At 42.9% G+C, this 20,974-nt stretch overlaps 1 protein-coding gene across 1 annotated transcript; it reads left to right on the top strand.

Annotated features, from left to right (window-relative positions):
- Positions 1-1,078: 1,078 nt before the first annotated feature.
- Positions 1,079-20,773, top strand: SNX3 (sorting nexin 3). The gene is made up of 4 exons (XM_053381599.1): positions 1,079-1,352; positions 17,697-17,792; positions 18,153-18,277; positions 20,450-20,773. Exons 1-4 carry the CDS (start codon positions 1,191-1,193, stop codon positions 20,553-20,555), a joined length of 489 nt encoding a protein of 162 aa, XP_053237574.1. The 5' UTR covers positions 1,079-1,190; the 3' UTR covers positions 20,556-20,773.
- Positions 20,774-20,974: the final 201 nt, after the last annotated feature.

The following is a 20,974-nucleotide window of genomic DNA, read 5'->3' as shown; positions in this document are numbered from 1 at the left end:
AAGCCAAGGACAAAGTATCACCCCCAGCCCATATACAGAAGGCAACCAGACTAGTAGTTTAATATTGGTAACAGGAGCCCAAACTACTCCAAAACTGAGGGTACCAGGCTAGCCTTGGGGGTGCAGAATAGGCCGCATGACACATCCAACTCTGTACCTACTCCTTTGCCTTGTCGCCAGCATCAGTCGTCTGCGGTCTCTGCCTCACTTTGCCTCATGACAGGGCTGATTCCCATCACAAAGCATGTGCTATGAAACTGTCCTGCTATTTTCAGAGAGAGATCTAGCACCAAGCATGTGCTTCCTTATCTCTGTCGTGTCTGGAAGCGCGGGTGCTGGAAGGGGAATGCAGGCTTCCTGTCCTGCGGAGTGAAAGACATCTAAACCATCCACCACCACCCCCCGGAATCAATGGGCGTGCCTCACTCTGCAGACAATCGCCGCTTTTACTCTCTGCAGCATTTTCAAACACAACCAGGCAGGCTCCTCTTAAAAGTACAGCTACACCGGTTGGTTGAAGAGTCAGCAATCTCACGCAAACCTTTCCGCTTCCCCTCGCCCCACGAACGACGCTCAAATATGTACACATAGAGACACGGCTCGTTTATTGCCATTTTTCAAAGCGCACTAGGGAAAATAACGCTGAGGATTCTTATGATTCGGAGCCTGCGCCCCTTTATTTCCCCAGCTGTGTGGGGTATTTACCAGGATCACTCCAGCTTTTTTAGCCACGCCCCTTTCGAATCCAGGAAGGCCCCCAAAGAAAATTCTCCAAGCTCCGCTAATTGCGCTTTGCCCCTTCTAGTACGGATCGCCGCGGCATTGCGGGAGTTGTAGTCCTCGCGGCCTCCCCTGCGCATCGCGTCGAAGCGGCCTCCCGCCATAGGAAGACTACAAGCCCCGTGGTGCTTTGCGCGCGAAGCAGGGCTCGCTCCCTCCGGGTGCGGTCGGCGGCTGGGCCGGAGCGTGTCGCGGGGGCGTCACGTCGGCTGGTCACCCGTGAATAAGAAGGCGAGAGGTGGGGTTGGGGTGGGGCTGCTGCGCCGTGACGCCCGAGCGACCTCCCAGCCCGCCTGCTTGCCTGCCCTCGTCGGCGCTGCCCCCTCTCCCCTCCCCCGGTGCTTCCTCCGCGGTCCTTTGCCTCCCGGGTCCTCTTGCTGAGAGCGAGCGGGCGCGCGCGGGTGGGGGAAATGGCTGAGACCATCGCGGACACCAGGCGCCTGATCACGAAGCCGCAGAACCTCAACGACGCCTACGGGCCGCCGAGCAATTTCCTCGAGATCGACGTCTCCAACCCTCAGACGGTGGGGGTAGGCAGAGGCCGCTTCACCACCTACGACGTGAGGGTCAAGGTGAGGGATCCTAGCGAGGCTGGGGGGGGGGGTCGGCGGATGGATGGGGAATTATGGGGGGGGCGGGCCCTGCTGGAGTCTCGGGCTTATCTTCTATGGGGAGCGAGGGTGGAGGTGCCTTGCCTGTGCAACTTCCAAGCAGTAAGGCCTCTTCACTCCTTCAAATACGTGCCTTGCCTGGCTGGCTGGGTGGGTGTAGCTTAGAAGTGCCTGAGCCAAACTGAAGGGCTTATTTTTATCCCCCACCCTCACACCCTCTTTCTTTTCCATTTCCCCCCACCCACCCACAATGGAAGGTCAGGGGCATTTCCTCACTGGAGAGCTCACTGATTCCCTGGCACACCTTCAGAGAAGATGCTGCAGTTCCATATACATGACCAATATGTCGTTAGCACTCTGATCTGGCAAGCTGAGCTGAGGTTGACAGTGACATCCTGTGCAGTTGAGGGTGGGGGAGGCGTCTGTGTGTGTGTAGGGAGAGATATTTTAAGCTGTTCATTTTCTCAGTATCTTCTAGTGTTGATTCCTATACGAATGCCGTTAGCACCATATTCATACAGAATGAAAGGTCTGATGCAGAGCCTGCGCATGCCAAGGTTCTTGAATGCACATGTAGATCCCAATTTGGCTTCCTTCAGATGCTTGTAACTTGAACTGTGTGTGTGTTTCAATGTTCCTTATCTCTGCAGTCCAGAAATGCAGTGTGCTTCAGCCTTGGTGCTGTTCCATACTGGCCCCATGTCTCTCATCACACACCAGAGTTATGCTAAGTAGTCTGTGTAGCTGGCTTCCTATACTCATTGTTTGTTTGGTCTCCATGATATGGCTGTACTTTGGTTAGTCACAATACTCTTATGGGTACCTACTGATGTGTGAGAACAAAGAAAACTGCTGTGAGAAGGGCCTCCAGTGACCAGTGATACATCCTTCAAAAGCTTTAAATTGTGATGCTTCCCTACATAATGTCTAGTAACTGGTAGTAGTCACTGCCTCTGAACAATTTTGGTAATTCTTTTGGTCCACTTTTCATGTTACTGTATTTGTACTCTGCCTTTAACTGCAAAAGGAAGCCCACAGCAGCCTTATACATTAAGGAAATACATTGTTCTCTGATTCTCACCCTCATGTGATAATAACATTCTCTGCATTCCTATAACTTAAAGGCTAACCAGGGAATTTATTCTCTGGTGGAATACCTCGAATTCATAGTTTTAACTGTGTCTACATGATAACAAAAAGATAATCTCAAGGTTGTGCAGTTGACAGAGTTAAGATAGTGCCATCTCATTCTTTGGGGAAGGCTTTAAGGTCTTCTATAACTGCAGTACAGAGGTACCTCGGGTTACAGACGCTTCAGGTTACAGACTCCGCTAACTCAGAAATAGTACCTCGGGTTAAGAACTTTGCTTCAGGATGATAACAGAAGTCGTGCAGCGGCAGCGGGAGGCCCCATTAGCTGAAGTGGTACCTCAAGTTAAGAACAGTTTCGGGTTAAGAACGGACCTCCAGAACGAATTAAGTTCTTAACCTGAGGTACCACTGTAGTGGATCAGGGCCCGCCACTTGTCTCTTGTGGGTTTTAGACAACCTGGCAGGAGAAAATAAGGATTTATCTTTGTTTTCTCTTTCCCTCTCCCACTTTTCAGGTAATGGAAGAACTGCCATGCAAGGGTTGAGGAAATAATAATTTTATGTTACATCTCCTTGAATGTACAGTTCTTGAATTTATTAAGAATGACAGTTTGTCTAAAGGTGTTTTCCACCGTCATTTATTTATCAGTTTGTTCTTCCTTTTACGATAAATGTTGTAAAAGTAGGTTTGATCTGAAACAAGTAACAAATTTCTTGTTGCTTCTATTTATTCTGGACCAGGTTGTGCATTTCTAGCAAAGCTGAGGGTGATAATGCAAACTAGTGCCATTGGCCAATATGTTTATGGATTACTGAAAGTAAGTAAGGTCTAGGGTAATAGATGGCCTAATGTCATCTTAACTGGTTGTGTACATAAGTGGGACTGGAGAAAGAATGTATGTGCTTAGGTTGTGTAGGTTAGATAACTCAAAGAGAGGGAGCCATAGCACATTGCTTCACATTCCAAAGGTCCCGAGTTCAATCCCTTCCATTGCCAGTTGAAAAAATCTTGATGTAGTAGGGCTGGGAAGACCTCTTCGTAAGATCTTGGGAGAGCTGCTACTGCCTGTTAGTTTAGAGGGTACTAGATCATAGACCAGTACAGTAATTAGGAATAAGGTAGCTTAATGAATTGAGGAAGAACTTTTGCTTGAGGATGTGCCAAGTGTGGGAAAGTTTTACTGAATACAGTCATGTTTTCCTTTTAATCCGTTAGATTGCTTCTTTGGCACTTGGTTGTCTGTGCAGTCCTGCATGTCACTTGAACTTGTATCCTGTGCCAGCTGAAAGGCTCGATGTTTTTAACTGATCCAGTTGATGAACTATGCTTGCTGATGTAGATAGCAAGGTATAACCCATGCCTTCAGAAAATGCTTATGTATGACCTGTGGAGGAACTAGTTGGCGGATATTGCCTACTTTGGGTACTAACTGGCATTCACACTAGTGAATTGTGCCTGGCAGTGCCAACTTCAGTGCACCTCTACAATATGCCCTTCTAGTACTACCCCCTCACAAGACTTGTTGATGTTGTGTACCAGTTGTTAGAGCTGCCTTGAAAGTTGCGGAGTGCAGTATTATCATGAAGATTTTGAAGGACCAAATTGTCAGATCAAAATATAAGACTGCACCCCCTTCAGCAGATGGTGATAGCAAAAAGAATTCCTTGCTGTTTGTTTATCAATTTATTTTCATTGCCACGCCATGACTACCGTGGGCGTAGTCCAGGGGGCAGCAGCCCCCACATCAAGTAAAACAGTAGAAATACTTAACTAACTGACTGATCATGTTGGTTCTGCCCCCCCCCCAACAGAAGTCCTGTCCCCCCAACCAAGTCCTGCCCCTCCTAACAAAAATCCTGGCTACGTCCATGATGACTACTAAGAACAACCTGGCCCAATAGTGGTTCCTAAAACAGCAAAGTTGTGACTCGTGGGGACCATGAAATGCTTGGAGGACTACAGTTTGCCTTGCAAATGAATTGGTTTCACCTGGACTTAGTTTCAGTGACTTCCTTGCATTTAGCCTGCTTCGTTGCATTTAACCAGACTTCATTACGTTTGTATCTTGCCTTTTCTCTTCAAGGTTAAGAGTCTGTTGTGAAGAGGGTTATTCCATTTCATTTTCACAGTCCTATAATATGGGAGAAATGTGGTATCGCCCAAGGCAAACACTATTTCAGTGTTTCTCAACCACCGCCTTGAGCCATGTTCAGGTGGGCCTTCAGTACCTCAGCCAGCCCAGTACCTCACCTGCCTATCCTGTCTTCTAGTCAGGTCATTCCCTTATGGTTAGACCAGGGCCAACACCAGCAACTCCCTGCATGCTGAGCAAAGGTGGCAGAGAGACAGAAGTTTGGGGTGCGGGGGGGGGGAGGGAGAAGGATCTCCTTCTGAGGGGAAAGGGCCCAGAGGAAGTGCTGAAGGAAATTAGAAACTGAGATAAAAGATTGTTATTATTGTTATTATTATTACTATTAAAAAAACCCCACCAGTTCACACACAACACACTAAACACTGGTGAAATGTTCTTAGATGGAGCTTCAAGGAAACTGGAAGTTTTCACTTCAGTTTTAGATTACTCCAGACTGGTTAATCTTAACTATAGCTTGCTGAAACAAGTCAACTTCCTAATCCATGAGTTAAAGGTGGTTTGCTCAAACAGACCATAGGTAAGAGTAACCACAGTTTGAGTCCAGATGATATGGCAAGATGTGTTTCAAATAAAACAGAAGCGAAAGCTTCTGAACCTATGATCATTGCTGGGGGTGGTGTGGTGAACATATTTGTGACGTTTGTCTAGGCCAGGCATGGCCAAACTTGGCCCTCCAGATGTTTTGGGACTACAATTCCCATCTTCCCTGACCACTAGTCCTGTTAGCTAGGGATGGTGGGAGTTGTAGTCCCAAAACATCTGGAGGGCCAAGTTTGGCCATGCTGGTCTAGGCTCATCTTGGCCTTCATCAGCATGAATGTTGTGGATCACAACACCCATCATCCCTCAATGCCGGCCATTCTGATCAGAGCTGATGGGAATTAGAGTTCAATAACATCTGGAGGGCACCATGTTGAAGAAAACTGCTGTAACTGTGGCTTAGCATCACATCTGAAGCAGCCAGTGATTGATGATTCCTAACAAGCTTTGGTTGATGTGCCTGCCTGCTAAATCTACTCTCCCTAGCTCCTGAGCCACCAAACTAATGGGAAATGAGATTTTTTTTGATATTTTTTTTTTCTTTTATGCTGTTGGTGCTGTTACTATGGGAAGATCTTTAAGTGTCTCAGAATCCCAAGGCTAAAACTAATTTGTAGACCACACCTGATTTGAGAGCTTGGAAGGTATCAACAACGTGAATTTGCACGTAACTTGAGTACACTGCTTTCACAAAAGACAAGGACAGATGCATTTCTAAGACTAAACTAAAAGTTACTATTGAGCCTTTCTAATGGAAGCTCCTTTTTTCTTGGCAAGCCTCAGATTAGATACTTAAAAGCTATTATATATTGCATTTACCACTTAACCTATATTAACTTTTAATATAAAGCACGTAGATTTAATCTTTCATGTTCACAATTTTTTAGAAATAAATTGCTGCCTTAAACACTCCACCTAAGAAAAGCTTCATTGAATTGGCTTAATGCTCTAACTAAACACACATCCTGTTTGTACCCTTTTTGGCTTTCCATTATTAACGAATCCAGGCGCTGAAGAAATTGAAGGTGAGGAAGGCATAAAAGTCCACTTTAACAGCACTTTAGGATTTCTTCTTATCTGAAATGGAGAAGAACTGTAGCTGCAGATTAGTAGTGGGTGGGGTGAGCTTTCAGTTAGAGCGATTCTTTGCATACATCAGTGGCGTTGTTTTGTGGTGCTGTGGCGAGTGCATGCTTTCTTAGCGAGCTGCATTCCTAAAATAGTGGATTCAAAACACTTGCTTTCATTGGGTCTAGACCAAAGCATTGTGAGACAAAGGGTGAGATGGCAGCTTCCTCCCTTTCCATTGTGTGAAGTGGGGAAGGAGAAGATTTAGAGTGGGGCACCATTCCTGGCACAACGAGAAACTCTTGAATTGTCTCAGTCCTCTCTGAGACTAGAACTTTTCTGTCTCTCAAAGCCATTTAGGCTTTCCCAATATATTCTTGTCTATTCAGAAGTGCACAGGATTGCAGTCTTCCATTCAAATTTGTGAAAAGGATCGAATCCTGAAAAGGATCTGATCTGCACCACTCACATTTATTTGGTCTCTAGCATATATCCTTGTTTCTCTACTGTTGTATTTCCAGTTCTACTTGGGCTTCGAAGATTGCACTGTAGCCAGATAAAAATGGTTCTACTACATACTCCTTTTGAGTGAGTAATATTTTGTTTACAGTGAAAACCGTAGAGGTCAGGTATTCCCCAATGACAGTGACAAGCATGAAATATGAAATGCCACTCTAAACAACAAAGTTGCTCTCAAATCATGAAGCATACAGTTGATTAGTTAAAAACTAGAGTAGGAATTGAGTCACTTGTCTACTTTCACTTCTTCCATCAAGCAAAGGTACCCTAGATTGATGCAACAGAAATATCATTGTAATAGAATATTGCTTCAAGTGGTTTATACCACAAAGATTAAACAGCACTAAGAGTCAGATATTTTAACATTGTAGCAGCAGATGGTTCATTCTGTCATCACAACCCTGTCTGGATTGATTTAGATCAAGGAGAGTTAAATTGCAAGAAAAAAGGCCAAAATACACCATTGATTTAAATCAGAGTTTTCCTATGTAAAAGTGCATGCAATCTGGTTACTATAATCTTAAACGTTGATTTTAAACTTCAGAGCCTTTATACAACCTTGAAGGCTGCACTGTTTTTCCTACTATTTAGAAAATGATGAATAATTGCTTTATTTCACATAACTCAGAATCCTGTCACTCTGCATTAGAATTGCTTGCATCATGAATATAGAAGAATTAAGCCAATTATCAAGCAAGTTTTAAGGTCACTTAGCTGCTTTGGTGGGTGAAGCTTGTGACTTGCCAATCCACCAGTATCAATGTCATGTACTTGTATGATGACTGACAAAGTTAGTTTTTTCACAATTAATTCCCTTTAAAGAAAAGTAGTTGTTCATAGAGTTTTAAAGAGTGTTTAAAGTTCAGGTTAGTTTTAAAATATTGTAGCTTAAGCACTAACAATCAAATCAAATAGTTTTATTTTTTATTTTTGTCAGCATCTTTTGTAGAAGTTGCATTCTGATCAAAAATTACAAAGGAGAAAAGTATATGTCTGAATTGGGATTAGAAGAAATATACCTTGGTGTTGCTGATGTGTTAATGCCTTGGCATGTCATAGAACTACACAATCTTTCTTAGAGTTGCAAGGTGGGATAAAATGTTAATCTCTGAATCGAACAAAAGTGTCTGATTCCACTGATATTAGATATACTGTCCTAGAACCAGGTATTTTCCTTTCAGGTTACTCTTCTAGTTACTGTGTTCTTCCATACTGGGTGATATGGGTGCATGTTTCTTTCTTTCAATTGTCCTGAATCAAATGATCTCTTTAAGAACGGAGTATCAGGTTAATTAAATTGTCCTTGGAATGATGCTCTTGCAAATTCTGCTGAACAGTTCTATATCCTCTATATTTCCTTCTGCTTTTTCTTTCCTTCCTTTTCTGCTGTTCAGCAACTTTGAAGAGCCAAGTGAAAGTCTCTCTGGAGAGATGCGGGTGGCAACAATATTAAGCAACACTTACTTGAGCATGTGCTTGCTCTGTCTGAAGTATACTTAGTCATGGGATAGAAGTCCCTGATGTATTATTTTTATTTCAATTTGTATGCTCCTTTTCCATTTTAACTAGGCCCAGTGTGGCTCACAACACAAATGCAATCAATACATCATGACACTCAAATATTAGATAATTTCAAAAAGTAATATGTTGAATAATTCACTTTGGTGACAGAAAAATAATGTAAAGCTATACTTATGTAAATACTAAGGAAGGAATTTGATGTTTTGCTAAGATTATCGTTCTGTCGGGGCAAGTTGAGCTTGTCAGACAGAATGATCCCTCCTCTCTGCACTGCTCTGGGGAGTCTCTTAACTCCACAGCCAGTCGCAGGGTGGGGTGGAGTGGGGAGTTTGCAAGGAGAGGGGAAAGCCCCATTTTGCAAGCAGAAGCCCTTGCACAGCTGACATGACTCATTAGTTGAATCCTACCCTAAGTATTTTCAGTGTTTATACTAAAATTCTCTGGCCTTTTAAGAAGAGACTTCCTGAAAACACTTTAGACCTGTTCTTAAACTGATTATACACCTGGAAGAATGTACAATCAGCTGGTAAATTAACTGAAGCAACTTCATAATGATTTTCTAGATATCAAGAAAAATTGTGACTTTTCATGGTTGAGGCCAGACCATTTAGTGTTGCCAGGAATTATCTCTAATCGGTTAATGTAAAAAGACCTCGGTTTTTCTGAGATAAAGAAAGTACAATTCCATACAGCTGCTAAGTACACGGAACCCTATGACTCTCCTATTTGGCAATGGGGAACCTCTGGTCCATGGGCCACACCCACCTGCCCCACACCTCATGTTAGGTGGCTGAGCCAAAAGGGAAAGGTTTGCAGGCACCACTGATAAGTTATTTGGCAGCCCCTTTGCAAGGTGCTTTGAAGCCCTGACTACCAGTTAATAGTCACCAATTCCTACAGAATCAGTTAATGATTTTTGCTTGGGACCTCAATTCCAGAATCTGTTCTCTAACATGGGTCAATAATTCAATGTGAATAAAAGTTTGAAAACGTGGATCTGTTTTAGACAAATGCTTAAATGACCATTAGGCTATGAAGTCTCCTCAACCTGTGTTAGAGGATAATATAACTGGTGGCTTGTTGGGTGGGCTGACAGCTGCTCCTACATGGGTAAGGCCACTTAGCTGATTAAAAATATTCTGTTGGAGATCAGTGGTCCAGAGTCCATCAGCAGTATGCCACACATCACACACCTTCCTTTTCTCAGAAGGATTGTGAGCTTTCTTGCAAGCAGGTCTCAATGTCACCCCTGCTGTTAAAAACAGTACAAAGCAGATGTGTTATTACAGAGTTGTTGTGATATGACGTGAGGTGAAGGAAGTCTGCACAGAGAAGCAGTTCAGCCCATGTGTTGACAGCATTAAGTGGAACTGTCCCTGGAGGCTGGAGTCCTCTTCAGAATTGAGCAACTGTAGTGATGGATCTAGCAAAACAGAAGTGCAAAGGGACCATCCCCTTCTTGAGGACTCAGCTGTTTGGCAAGCGTGTGCTTGTTGTGAGTCTCGGAAGCTCCTTTTTCCTGTCATTGGTTAGTATACCTTGAGTGGTCTTACGTCTCTGGTGGTTTTCTCTCTTCCTCCTCTTCCTTCCCCCAGAATATCGTAGGTGGCTATCCTTTGGCCATGGCTGGAGCTAGCATGCTCAATAGCTGACTATTGATGCAAATTGGAGGGCTTATATTGGGAAGGGGATTTCTTAGGAGTAGCTTTGCAGCTTTTAAGTGCTTCTACATCAGCGGTGGGTTGGTTGAGCTACGGTGCCTGGAGCTGAGGGGTGACATTTCAACATCTGCAGGGCCACTAAAGCTTTTGAGAATTTCTCCATATGCAGGTATCATTACATGTGTCTAGCAGGTCACAGACAGTTTTGCAGACAAAAAAGTTTGCATCTGTTCTGACACTAAAGTCAATACAGAAGTGTTAAGATTCTCTTCTGATTGGTTTTTATTGGATAAGTGTCAATTACTGACACTCAAGGTTGTGGACAAGATGCTTGTTTTGTTTTCCCAGATTGCTTAGCCATGTTTGGTACCATTGGTCCTGGTAGGGCCCTGATCCAACTGGGGTTCTGAGTAGGGAACATTGCTTTGCAGCAGTTCTGCTCATACTTCACCCACAGATCCCCAGGAGTCTTCATGTAACATTCTGTAAAAGTTCCATTCAGTCTCTCATTCCTTAACTTTCACATTACACTTCTGGTGAAGGATTTCTGAAATGTGTATTTTGAGTGGATTATCATTGGTATCTTAATGATGCCCAGCTGTTACTCCTTTCCATCTTAATCAAGTATGATGGTAGTCCTTGAATGACCGACCACCTGAGGCCTATGATGGGTTGGATGGAGGGGAAATAAGCAGAAACAATCCATGCATGAAGGAGTTTCTTTTGGTGGACAAAAGTGGTTGAACTGTCTGTTTGAGAAGAGATTTCACTCCTAAACTGTTCACCTGCATTTTAAAGGGAATGCAGTTTGTGCCTCCTGGATTCTCAGAGGCTAGTGCTTGAGAATTTTATTTGCTGCCTCTGTTGTGCCAGCTGCCATGGTGACCTTTTTACTAGAGCAGTAATTTCCAAACTTTTCCCCAAGGGCCACTTGAAAAATTGCAGAGGGTCCTGGAGGACCGCTTAATGCTTTTTCAGCCTATTGTAGCAACCATACTCTACTGTGCTAGATGCTGCATGGTTTTTCATTGTATTTTTACAGATGCACCACAGACAACTTGAATGAAACTCACAGACCAGTGATGGTCTACAGACCACAGTTTGTGAACCCCTGGATGCAGTAAGGAAATTTCAGTTGATATAGAATGAAGTAGCCCAGTAGGTTGTTGGTTTCCGGGAGTATACAAAATTTAATATTTGCAAGAATTCAGCTAGCTATCTGTTAGAGCAGATAGCTTCTCAAAAGCTTTAAAGAACCCACGTTAGATACACCTTCAGATATCTTCATCTGATTGCTGACTTCCAGTAAGGAATCTCTTTGCAGATGCAACCTACATAAGAGGCTGGATTGCCCTTGACAGCTGGCAGAACATTCTGTTGGTGCCCCACACTTCATCGAGTTGATCTATCCCTAGTTATCTACTAGGATTTGAGAGTCAGGCCACTTACACTGTGAGTGCTTAAGACTTTTAGCCTCCTAAATGTGCTGCTGCTGTTTGATTTCTGGTATTGTTCCTGCTGCAGATTTCTCCCATAGCCTGAATTTTGAAATACGGTATTAGCTGCCATTTACCATTGTTTATCTGCTCTTTGCTTTATGGTGACATTGTGCTGATGGTTGCCATTGTTGGATTTTAAATTGCTTTGATGTACTCCACTCTGGGATCACTTAAGATGATGGGCAGGTAAGAAATAATTCAAATTAAGAAACGTGGGAGAGGGTAGACACAGGGAGGAGAGAAATCTCTTTTCTGTAGACAATTGCAAAGGCATAAATTCAACCTTCCTGTACTTGATGAAACCTTTGAAGCTCTGCTTACACTTGTTTCTTGTAATTTTGCACCATTCTGAACAATCGTGACCTTGACCAACGTGATACTGAATGTCTGTCACATTAGGCCCTTGGTTATAGCAGGCTTTTAGCCTGCAAGGCTACTATACTCTCCAAAAATATGCTGTAGTCCTTGTTAACAATATGTGTGGCCCTCTGGGATTCTGATATGTACAGTGTTCTAAACTGTGGTTAATGTCAAGAATTTAAAATCCCCCTGTGTGAGCCTTATTTCTCTTTTAATGACTAAGGCTTATTATCACTGTGGCAAGTGTCCAAATAACTTCCCAATCCGAAATATTGGCTTGATGGGCGACATGAACACCCTCCAAAGGCTGCCTCCACATAAATAAAACATGTACAAATTTGTTGAATAGCTGACAGAATCGGTACCCAGTGGTAAAAGTTTACAGAAACTCTGCAAGTTGCCCTCTAGTACGGCTGCTATGGATTTGCCCTGAAGTACTGCTGTGGGCAGTTTGAACTTCCTTTTTGTAATGCCTCTAGCAACCTTTCTCAACCTTGGGTCCCCAGATGTTGTTGAACTACAACTCCCATCACCCCTAGCTAGCAATGCCAGAGCTCAGGGATGATGGGAGTTGTAGTCCAACAACATCTGGGGACCCAAGGTTGAGAAACACTGCTTAGAGGTTAAGACCTGGCAGCACTAATTCCGAGAATTCTACCAATTCTCTTACAAATGTCTCTTCTATCACCATAATCATGGGTTTGGCAACACACATTTGGCAAAGTGATTCAAGGTTATTTTTCTATCATAAGTATCTGGTAGCGTTGCTTATCAGTCAGTGGAAATATCACACAATCGTGATGAATACCCTTTCGCTTCTAATAATTCAGAATGGCATCTTGTATCAAAGCCCAATCTACGAGTACTTGATCTTTCTAGTGCTGTGTTTGTATAGGCTACAATCAGTTAGCACTTATTCTAGTTACCGTATCTTTTAGAAAAAGGGCCTTTTTTAGAACCTCCCTTCAGTTTCATATCTCAGAACCTATTAAAGGACTTCTTGTTGCTGTACATCATTTTGACTTTCTCATCTTATGGCATGTCATGTAAAATGGAAAAAACTCAGGTTTGGGAGGAACTGATTAATATACCTTCCATTTTTAAAATGGAACTACCATTGATGGTGTGTTAAGGGTTGTTGACTCATGAAGAGAGTAGCATAAGAGAACTCTCGACTCATCTAGATAATTTCACTCCGTCCTCCAGTGTTTGCCATGCACTTAAAAGGAAGGTCAGTTTTGAATCTGGTTTTATATATTGTAACATCTTTGCATAGTATTTGAAAAAGGAATCTTGCCGCTTAAACATGTTGGGAACTGATGGTGCTGGTCAGTGGTGGTGGTATTTTTCCATCATGCATAACTGATACAAGTAAAGGTGTATAAATGAAGATCAGGGTGGGGGGCGGACTGGCTTTTTCAGATGGAAATTCTCCTTGGGGGGAGAGTATGTGATGGCCCACATAAAAGCACATTTTAAAATTTATTTGTTGAAAGATATCGCCCCACCTGTTAGTCAAGATGGATGAGTGGCTTACAAAAATGCTTTGGCTTCCTCTTAAATTTAAACCTTTTTAACAACAATCCCATCTCTTTAGCAGACTTAAGAAAGGTTCACCAGGTATCCAAATAATGTTAACCAGAGAGAATCTACCAGCAGGAGGCAGTAGAAGAGCATTGTAACTTCTCCTAAACTCCTTCCTAATGTGTAGGTGGCACATGCAAGAGTGTCTCAGATATGTTTGTTTTACATCATACACTTCTGCCTGATAGCTAACTATAGAAAGTTTACTGGAGCACCTGGTTGCTTTTAGAAGCACCCACACCTCCCTGTTGGCAACTGAGTTGTAGGAAGGCTAGCTACTATGAAGGTGGCATCAAAATTGGTGTAAGTTACACGATGGCTTTGTCCAGAGACTCTTCAGGGAGTCTTTTCTTGCAGGTGTGTTATAGATTTACAGTGATACCTCGGGTTACATACGCTTCAGGTTACAGATTCCGCTAACTCAGAAATAGTACCTCGGGTTAAGAACTTTGCTTCAGGATGAGAACAGAAATCATGCTCCGGCGGCGTGGCGGCAGCAGGAGGCCCCATTAGCTAAAGTGGTGCTTCAAGTTAAGAACAGTTTCAGGTTAAGAACGGACCTCCGGAACGAATTAAGTACTTAACCCGAGGTACAACTGTATGGGTTTACCTTGAGGCTGTTTAGGACATGGAACCTTCTAGTCTGTTTTTCAGTGTGCAAATGCAAATCTCCTGCAAAGATTGTTGGTAAAAATGTGAGGAAGGTTGGTGTTTAATCTCAGTGTTTCAGAAAGCAGCTGATGAGGTGGTTACAAATGAATTTGCCACTGATGTGAATCCTGAACCAGATACTTAACACAGGGCTACAACGCTGCCTTGACTCTTAAGTGCCAGTATGTCAAGTGAGCCAGTGTAGCGGTTAGTTCTGGGCTAGAGCTAGAGATACCCAGGATCTAATCCCTACTCAGCCATGGAGCTGGTTATGAAGGTAAAGCGGGGCATCACGGGGAACCTATGGCTCTTTAGGAAATTACAATTTCCAATTCCCACCAGCCCCAGCAAGCATCACCAGTGGCAAAGGAGGATGGAAATTGTGGTTAAACAGCACCTGAAAGGGCACAGGTTCCCCATCCCTTAATTCGAAATCATCTTGAGCTCTCTGGAAGAAAAGTGAGGTATAAACTTTGTAACTAAATGTCAATATAAATAGGTGTTTGTTTAATAAAAAAAACCCTGAGTTGCAACAAAATAGGTTTGGGAGGTCAGTGCCTAAACTGCACCATTGATCCTACATTATAGTGTTGTAAAAGCATACAATTTATCAGACTGGGATGTGTTCCCTTTCATTACTTGAGATGGATCCAAGTGTAATCCAGCCTTGCTGACACATATAAAGTTACACCTTCTCTGTCCTTGAGGCTCTGATGTAGTTTTAGCAGTTGGTCTGCTGGAATGAATTGCTGCTACCTCAGAGCAAATTATCGACTTCAAGGTTGGAGCAGTGCAGCCCTTATCATTTATGCATATCTCATTGGAATAGATCAGTAGTCTTCAGACCTGGGACCCGCCTTTAACCCAAACATGTATTGAAGCCATTTCTTAATTCTCACCACCGCCACCATATTTGTATGAAGTTAGCACTGCTGTTGCAACCATGTAGAAGGTCTCAACCCACCAGTTGAATATCAGTGATGTAGAATATCTCATTTGCCGTCTTGAAGATATCCTGCAAGAATCATGAATAGCTTTTTTAGCTGCTGAGTTCTATATTTCAAGTCATTTCTCCCTCTCACATACTCAATACAGTGGTACCTCAGGTTACAGACGCTTCAGGTTACAGACTCCGCTAACCCAGAAATAGTACCTCGGGTTTAGAACTTTGCTTCAGGATGAGAACAGAAATCGCGCTGCGGCGGCAGTGGGAGGCCCCATTAGTTAAAGTGGTATCTCAGGTTAAGAACAGTTTCAGGTTAAGAACGGACCTCCAGAACGAATTAAGTTCTTAACCCGAGGTACCACTGTACTCGGTTTTAAGATAATTGCAAAAAAAAGCAAAGAAAAAAAAAGAAAAAAGCAGAGTGGTTAGGATGAATCCGGGATAAATTCACTGCTGCAGACTACATACTAGAAGCATGTAACTGAAGTGTTAACCAGTGTGGCAGAAAGTCGCACACTCCTTTGCAGTTCTCTGAGCAGCTGTCTTGAGGTAGCTTATCTCTTAACAGGAAACGATTTGGCAAGAGTGAAACAGCTAAATGTGTTGGGAGTCTAAATCATGATTGTGTCAGAAGTTCAAAGGAGGAAAAATGGAGGGGTACCTATATTGGGCCAGCTCATTTTACCTAACACTGTACTTCTAAGCCTTATATATTGCTTGGAGATTAACTTTTATAGGCTCCTGTACCAAGAAATAAGAATTTCCGAGGCACTCCTTTCACTGCTTTATCTTAACTTACTGAATAAAAGAGCAGTTAACAAGAAGGATTAAGTAACTTGAGGAAATGGAATGTTAAAGGTGAAAATCTCACCTGCAGAAAACACTAAAACTCTACAGGCCTTACACACTTACAATGACTTAATTTGGAACTCTGCTAAGAAGCCAAAAGGTGAAATCAGAGAGCAATAATCCACTGTTTTTATTCTGGGAATCTTTACTCCTCAGCTCTGGGGAAACTGTATAGTGGTGTTCCCTGCCTGGGACAAAAATGCCTTTACAAAAGCCAGCGTCTTTCAATGCAAGCATGACTTTTTAGCATAAAGGAACTCGTTAAGAGAAAAAATATACCTTAAGACATAATACAATGAACAGTGTTGTGCTTACCTGGGAAAATGCAAGTGCCTTCCTAATTCTGCTTGGGTTGGGTTTCACACCATGTACATACAGATGTTGCTGTACATGATGGAGCACAGTGGGAGGATTTCAGCGTCACACTAAGGTGATCGTTTAGTCAGGGCAAGCATTTTGGATTGCCGTACTGAGCAATCTCCCTTCTCCCCCCCCCCACTCTTCTAATGGTTTTCCTGACCTCCTGAGCCAGTTTTGGGGTGGGGGTGGGGGGAAGAAAAGGTTTAATACCAAGAGCTCACGGGTTGTAGTCAACATAGTGCTAAGGCAGGCATTCTCCTTGCATAATGGGATGTTCTGTCCTCTCATCTTCCCCCTGCATCCTCCCAAATCTGTTCTGGGTTCCCCCCCACCCCCCACAGCAGATTTGGGGATGGTGCAGGGGGCAGGAAGAGGAAGTCATGTTGACTAGTGGTCACCCTTGCAAACGTGTGCAACTATGCCATGCCCCATAGAACAGGGACTCTTAATGAATTTCAGTGGTTGCTAATCTACCACTGAACCAGATTCAAGGTTGAATTGTGGACGTGTTTGGACTAGTTCTGTTTAGATTTCTTTTTAATTTTTAGGGTACAACTTTTGTTAAATAATGCCCAAATGGCTTGGGGCCCAGTTTACTTCAGGAACACCTCTCTTCTAACATCTAGTCCATGAAATGAGATCTGCTGGGGGCGGAGAGCCCAGCCTAAAGGGAAAATGAGGGATCAGTTGTCCACCTGAAGGTTTTCTTAACAATATCTCCCTGGCTGGAGGGTAGGCTGGTGCCAACATCATACACGTTTTGGTGCTGCCTGAAGACCTGTTTTCTCAGGCTGGCTTTTAAAAACAGTAACACATGCCTGTGTACTGCGAAGCTTTTGCTATTGTGTTATGTATGCATTTGTTGTAACTTGTCCTAGGGCTTTCCAACCAAGTACAGGATGTAAGTTTTAAATAATAATAATAATAAAGTGTAGGAAAAGGCAGATTGACAGTGTTGCTCTGTACATCAAAGAGGACATCAGTCTAGAATCCAACAAGCTATAAATTCTGGATTCGGGCCCAGTTTGGAGCAAGCTTCCTTAGTCATGCTGGATGACCTAACCAAGAAGTGGACAGAGGGAATGATGGGTGCTTCAAGAGTGAAGTCTACAGGCTCCCTGAAATGAAATGAAACTTTGTGGAGAAAAGTGTTCAGAAAATGTTCTAGAGTGAGGCTGTGATTAGTTGTTAGTTTGAACTTTTTTATGATTAGGATAGGCAGTGCTGCAATGCCAGCATCATCCTGGAGATAAGTACTTACCATCCAGAAGGGGTAGGACAGATTCTTACCTTTTGTGGACAACAATTAGAGCTAAAATAGTAAAATCTCTATACTTAGCCCTCACAGCGATGTTAAGTTTGGCACCTGGGCTTGTAGTATATGAGCAATACATCCTGAATGCAGTGTTGGGAAGGAAGACAGTCTCAGCATAATCAAGCCTGTGTACTCTATTGTTGATGAATAGTGATGGGACATTTTTTTCCCCTTTCCTTTTCTTTAGACAAACCTTCCTATTTTCAAATTGAAGGAGTCTTGTGTTAGGCGAAGATACAGTGACTTTGAATGGCTTCGAAGTGAACTAGAAAGAGAGAGTAAGGTAAGGCAAAACATTTTCTTGGATACAAAGGTGTTGTGGCACTGAAAAAGGTTGCCCTGGGCTGTTAAGCAATGTGGTGTCAGTGATGGTGGTCAGGATTGCCAACTCAGTTCTGGAATTTACTGTGACCCGAGCACAGGCCATTCTGAATCCTTGCAGCTGTGTTTAAGCTTGGCACTTCTGTGCATCCCATATTAAATCAGCCATCCATCTCGAGTGCCATGTCTAAGGGAAGGGTACAGCCCATGTACCCCTAAAACAAATTTTCTAGGCACTGTATTGAAAGCTAGATGCGCTCTACATAAAATAAGCAGTCTGTTTTTCAGTGTGTTAGTAATTTAGATCACAACTGTCTTTCAGGTTGTAGTGCCTCCCTTGCCTGGAAAAGCTTTTTTCCGCCAATTGCCTTTTAGAGGAGACGATGGGATATTTGATGACTCTTTTATAGAGGAAAGGAAGCAAGGGCTTGAACAATTCATAAACAAGTAAGTGCACTATTCTATTTCTTGAGTTGTGTAGAGTCAGTTGTGTAAAGGCAACCACATTATACATGCTTACATCTGTCATTGGCTCGGGTGGGTTTAGCAGTGCAGTTGCTCTCATACCACGCAAAGCTCAGTTCACCTTTTTAAACGCTCCTGAACTACTTTCAGGGTTGAACTAGCATCTAAGCGCGATCAGCATCCAAGCTGAACAGTGTACAAATGCTTTAACATTTGCTGCAATGATTGAAGTATTTGTCGTGACCTGGGTTTTGTTTCAGTTTTGCTTAATTTATGCAAATTGCTAAAATTACAGCATGTAAAGATAGAATCATACAAATAAGGCTGGGGGGAGGTGGGGAGGGGCTGCGATTCATCAGCTGGAACAGTTAGGTTACAATCTGACTACGCAGCCTGAGAAGCTGATGCTCGTAATGTGGCAAAATGGTTTTTACACGTAGCCTTGGCTAGGGTGGCCGTCTCTTCAGATTTGCTTACTGGAACAGTTAAGCCTTGGCTTCCATATTAGGTCAGAGGGGGCAGTGACTGGAGTTGCATGGTAGTTTTGCCTCCTTGGCAGTTGCCTATAGGCTTTCCAATCCTGAAGTTGGAGGGGGATATAACAGGTCGTTGGGATTGCATTTTTCACGTGTTTCTCCATCCTGTTTTCTGAAACCTGCTTATTTTAAGGCCTCTGGATATAAAGTGTAAACTATTTTATTTTGCTGGAAGAAGGCTGGGCCTACTACTTCCTAGTTCTCCTTTAATTTATTAGAGGGAGGATTACCAGGATTGGTTCCATAGTTCCCCATCCCATTTTGCTTCTTGGAACCAATATTGGTCATCCTCCCTCTAATAAATCAAAGGAGAAGATGAACATTATCAAATCAAAAACACAGTTCTGAAATTCCAGCTCATTTGGTAATAACTTATTTGGACATGATGGTCACCTTTAATTGTGCGTGGACTTTATTTGCATATAAAATAGGAATATGAGAATGCTTCTCATTGTCATTTTAGTATTTGTCCCAGTAGCTTCATAATTGCAGTTCAATGGCATGAAATTTGTGATTATGACATCTGATTAGACCGTGGCTTCAGTCACACGGCTGTTGATTCTGTTTTCCTGATGTTGCCCTGTTAATTTCCACATTATATTTGAGCTTTCACAGAATGTCAAAGCCACTTCCAGAAATACAGTGAAATATTGCTGAGGTTTTCATGTTATTTGCAAACAGATTGCTTGGGGGGGGGACTTGTTTGCAAATGACACAGGAATTGGCACTAAACTTGACATACCTTTTTGGATGTGGCTTTTATCTTGTGGAAAGCTTCAATATAACATGGAAATCAGAAGGAGAACGTTGGGAAAATGGAATAAACTGCTGTGGGAATGCGGCCTGTCTCTAGTGAAGTGAATTTAGGTAGCAGGACTTGGGAAGGGTTGTCTGACTTGACAGCGCAGAGTCTGAAGGCAATTAACAGTGCTAGGCAAGATGGGCCAGTGATCTTTTCATAGCTGGCTTATATCATCCATGAGCTCTCAACATCTCAGATGGCATCCAGTGGCTGCAGGAGGGGAGTGGCAGCTTTTGTAAGCAATCTTTCCCTCTCCAAAGTCAGGTGGACCTACTGAATACTGCAGGCTGAGTTGCACACAGCTGAGTGGGAGGTGGAGGAGATGTGAAAGAAAAAGATTAGTTGCGCAGTTGAATACAGCCCCAGATTTTTGGATACCTTCTAAGACTGTCTTTAACTTGGCAGCTGTTTCTTGGGAAAGTAGGTTTGCTGCTGAGTCTTTGCATATAGGATGTGCTCAAAATTCCAAATGGCTAATACGTCATTTTCTCTATTCTCCTTGAGGGCGGGGGAGGGTACGTTAGAGTCCTACCACAGACCCCCCCCCCTTAACCTTTGTCAGGAATGATGACTTGTTTGCAGTATGATCTCTCTGAAAGCAGTCATGCTGATAGGATGCTAATTCTGGTAACTGGTGGGTGGTGGTAGCCCATTAGCCGTTGGTGGAGTTGTTTAAATGCCACTTAAGATAGGGGAGAGTTTGGTTTTTGTTGTTGTGGGGTATTTAAAAGCAAGTCTAAATTGGAAATCTTCCTGAAAATTCGGGGTGGGAGAGTGGTTTTTAAAACTAATTTTTTTTTTATTCTCAAATTCTAGAGTTGCAGGCCACCCCTTGGCGCAGAATGAACGCTGTCTTCATATGTTCTTGCAGGATGAAGTAATAGACAAAACCTACACGCCCTCCAAAATAAGACATGCTTGAATGCTGCACAACACTTTAACTGGCATAAATGTTAGTGGTGACATACTTCGTCTAAGATATGTAGTTTAAGGTTTTTAGCATGCTGCAAACAAACTGGCACCAGAAGCCTTCGATATACTAACAGCACTGCGTGTTCTTTGCATTGATCTTTATGGCATTAAAGAACTCTAGGTAAACCTGCTGTCAGACTGTTGATTAAATGGCTTTTAAAAATCTCAGTATTTTGAAACTCTTCCCTTCTTCCTTTTGCAATGACCCTTGTGGTGGTTACTGACTCAGCCTTACTCGAACTTGCACTGTTTATGGTGTCGCACGTTCACTTTTCTTTGATTTTAAACACTAGAATATTTCTGTACAACAACTAGTATTCAACCTGCAATTTGGTGACTAACATGGTGCATTGTATTCAATACCCCCTT

Source organism: Podarcis raffonei, chromosome 3, assembly GCF_027172205.1.
Source record: "Podarcis raffonei isolate rPodRaf1 chromosome 3, rPodRaf1.pri, whole genome shotgun sequence".
Classification (NCBI taxonomy): Eukaryota; Metazoa; Chordata; class Lepidosauria; order Squamata; family Lacertidae; genus Podarcis; species Podarcis raffonei.
The sequence above is the reverse complement of the archived record's forward strand: the minus strand, read 5'-3'. Positions and strand labels throughout refer to the sequence as shown.

Excerpts from the sequence above, each read along its gene's own strand:
- SNX3 (XM_053381599.1), top strand. The coding sequence starts at position 1,191 with ATGGCTGAGACCATCGCGGACACCAGGCGCCTGATCACGAAGCCGCAG. Across the intron at positions 1,353-17,696 it reads CCTACGACGTGAGGGTCAAG|ACAAACCTTCCTATTTTCAA; the intron begins GTGAGGGATCCT and ends CCTTTTCTTTAG. Across the intron at positions 17,793-18,152 it reads AACTAGAAAGAGAGAGTAAG|GTTGTAGTGCCTCCCTTGCC; the intron begins GTAAGGCAAAAC and ends ACTGTCTTTCAG.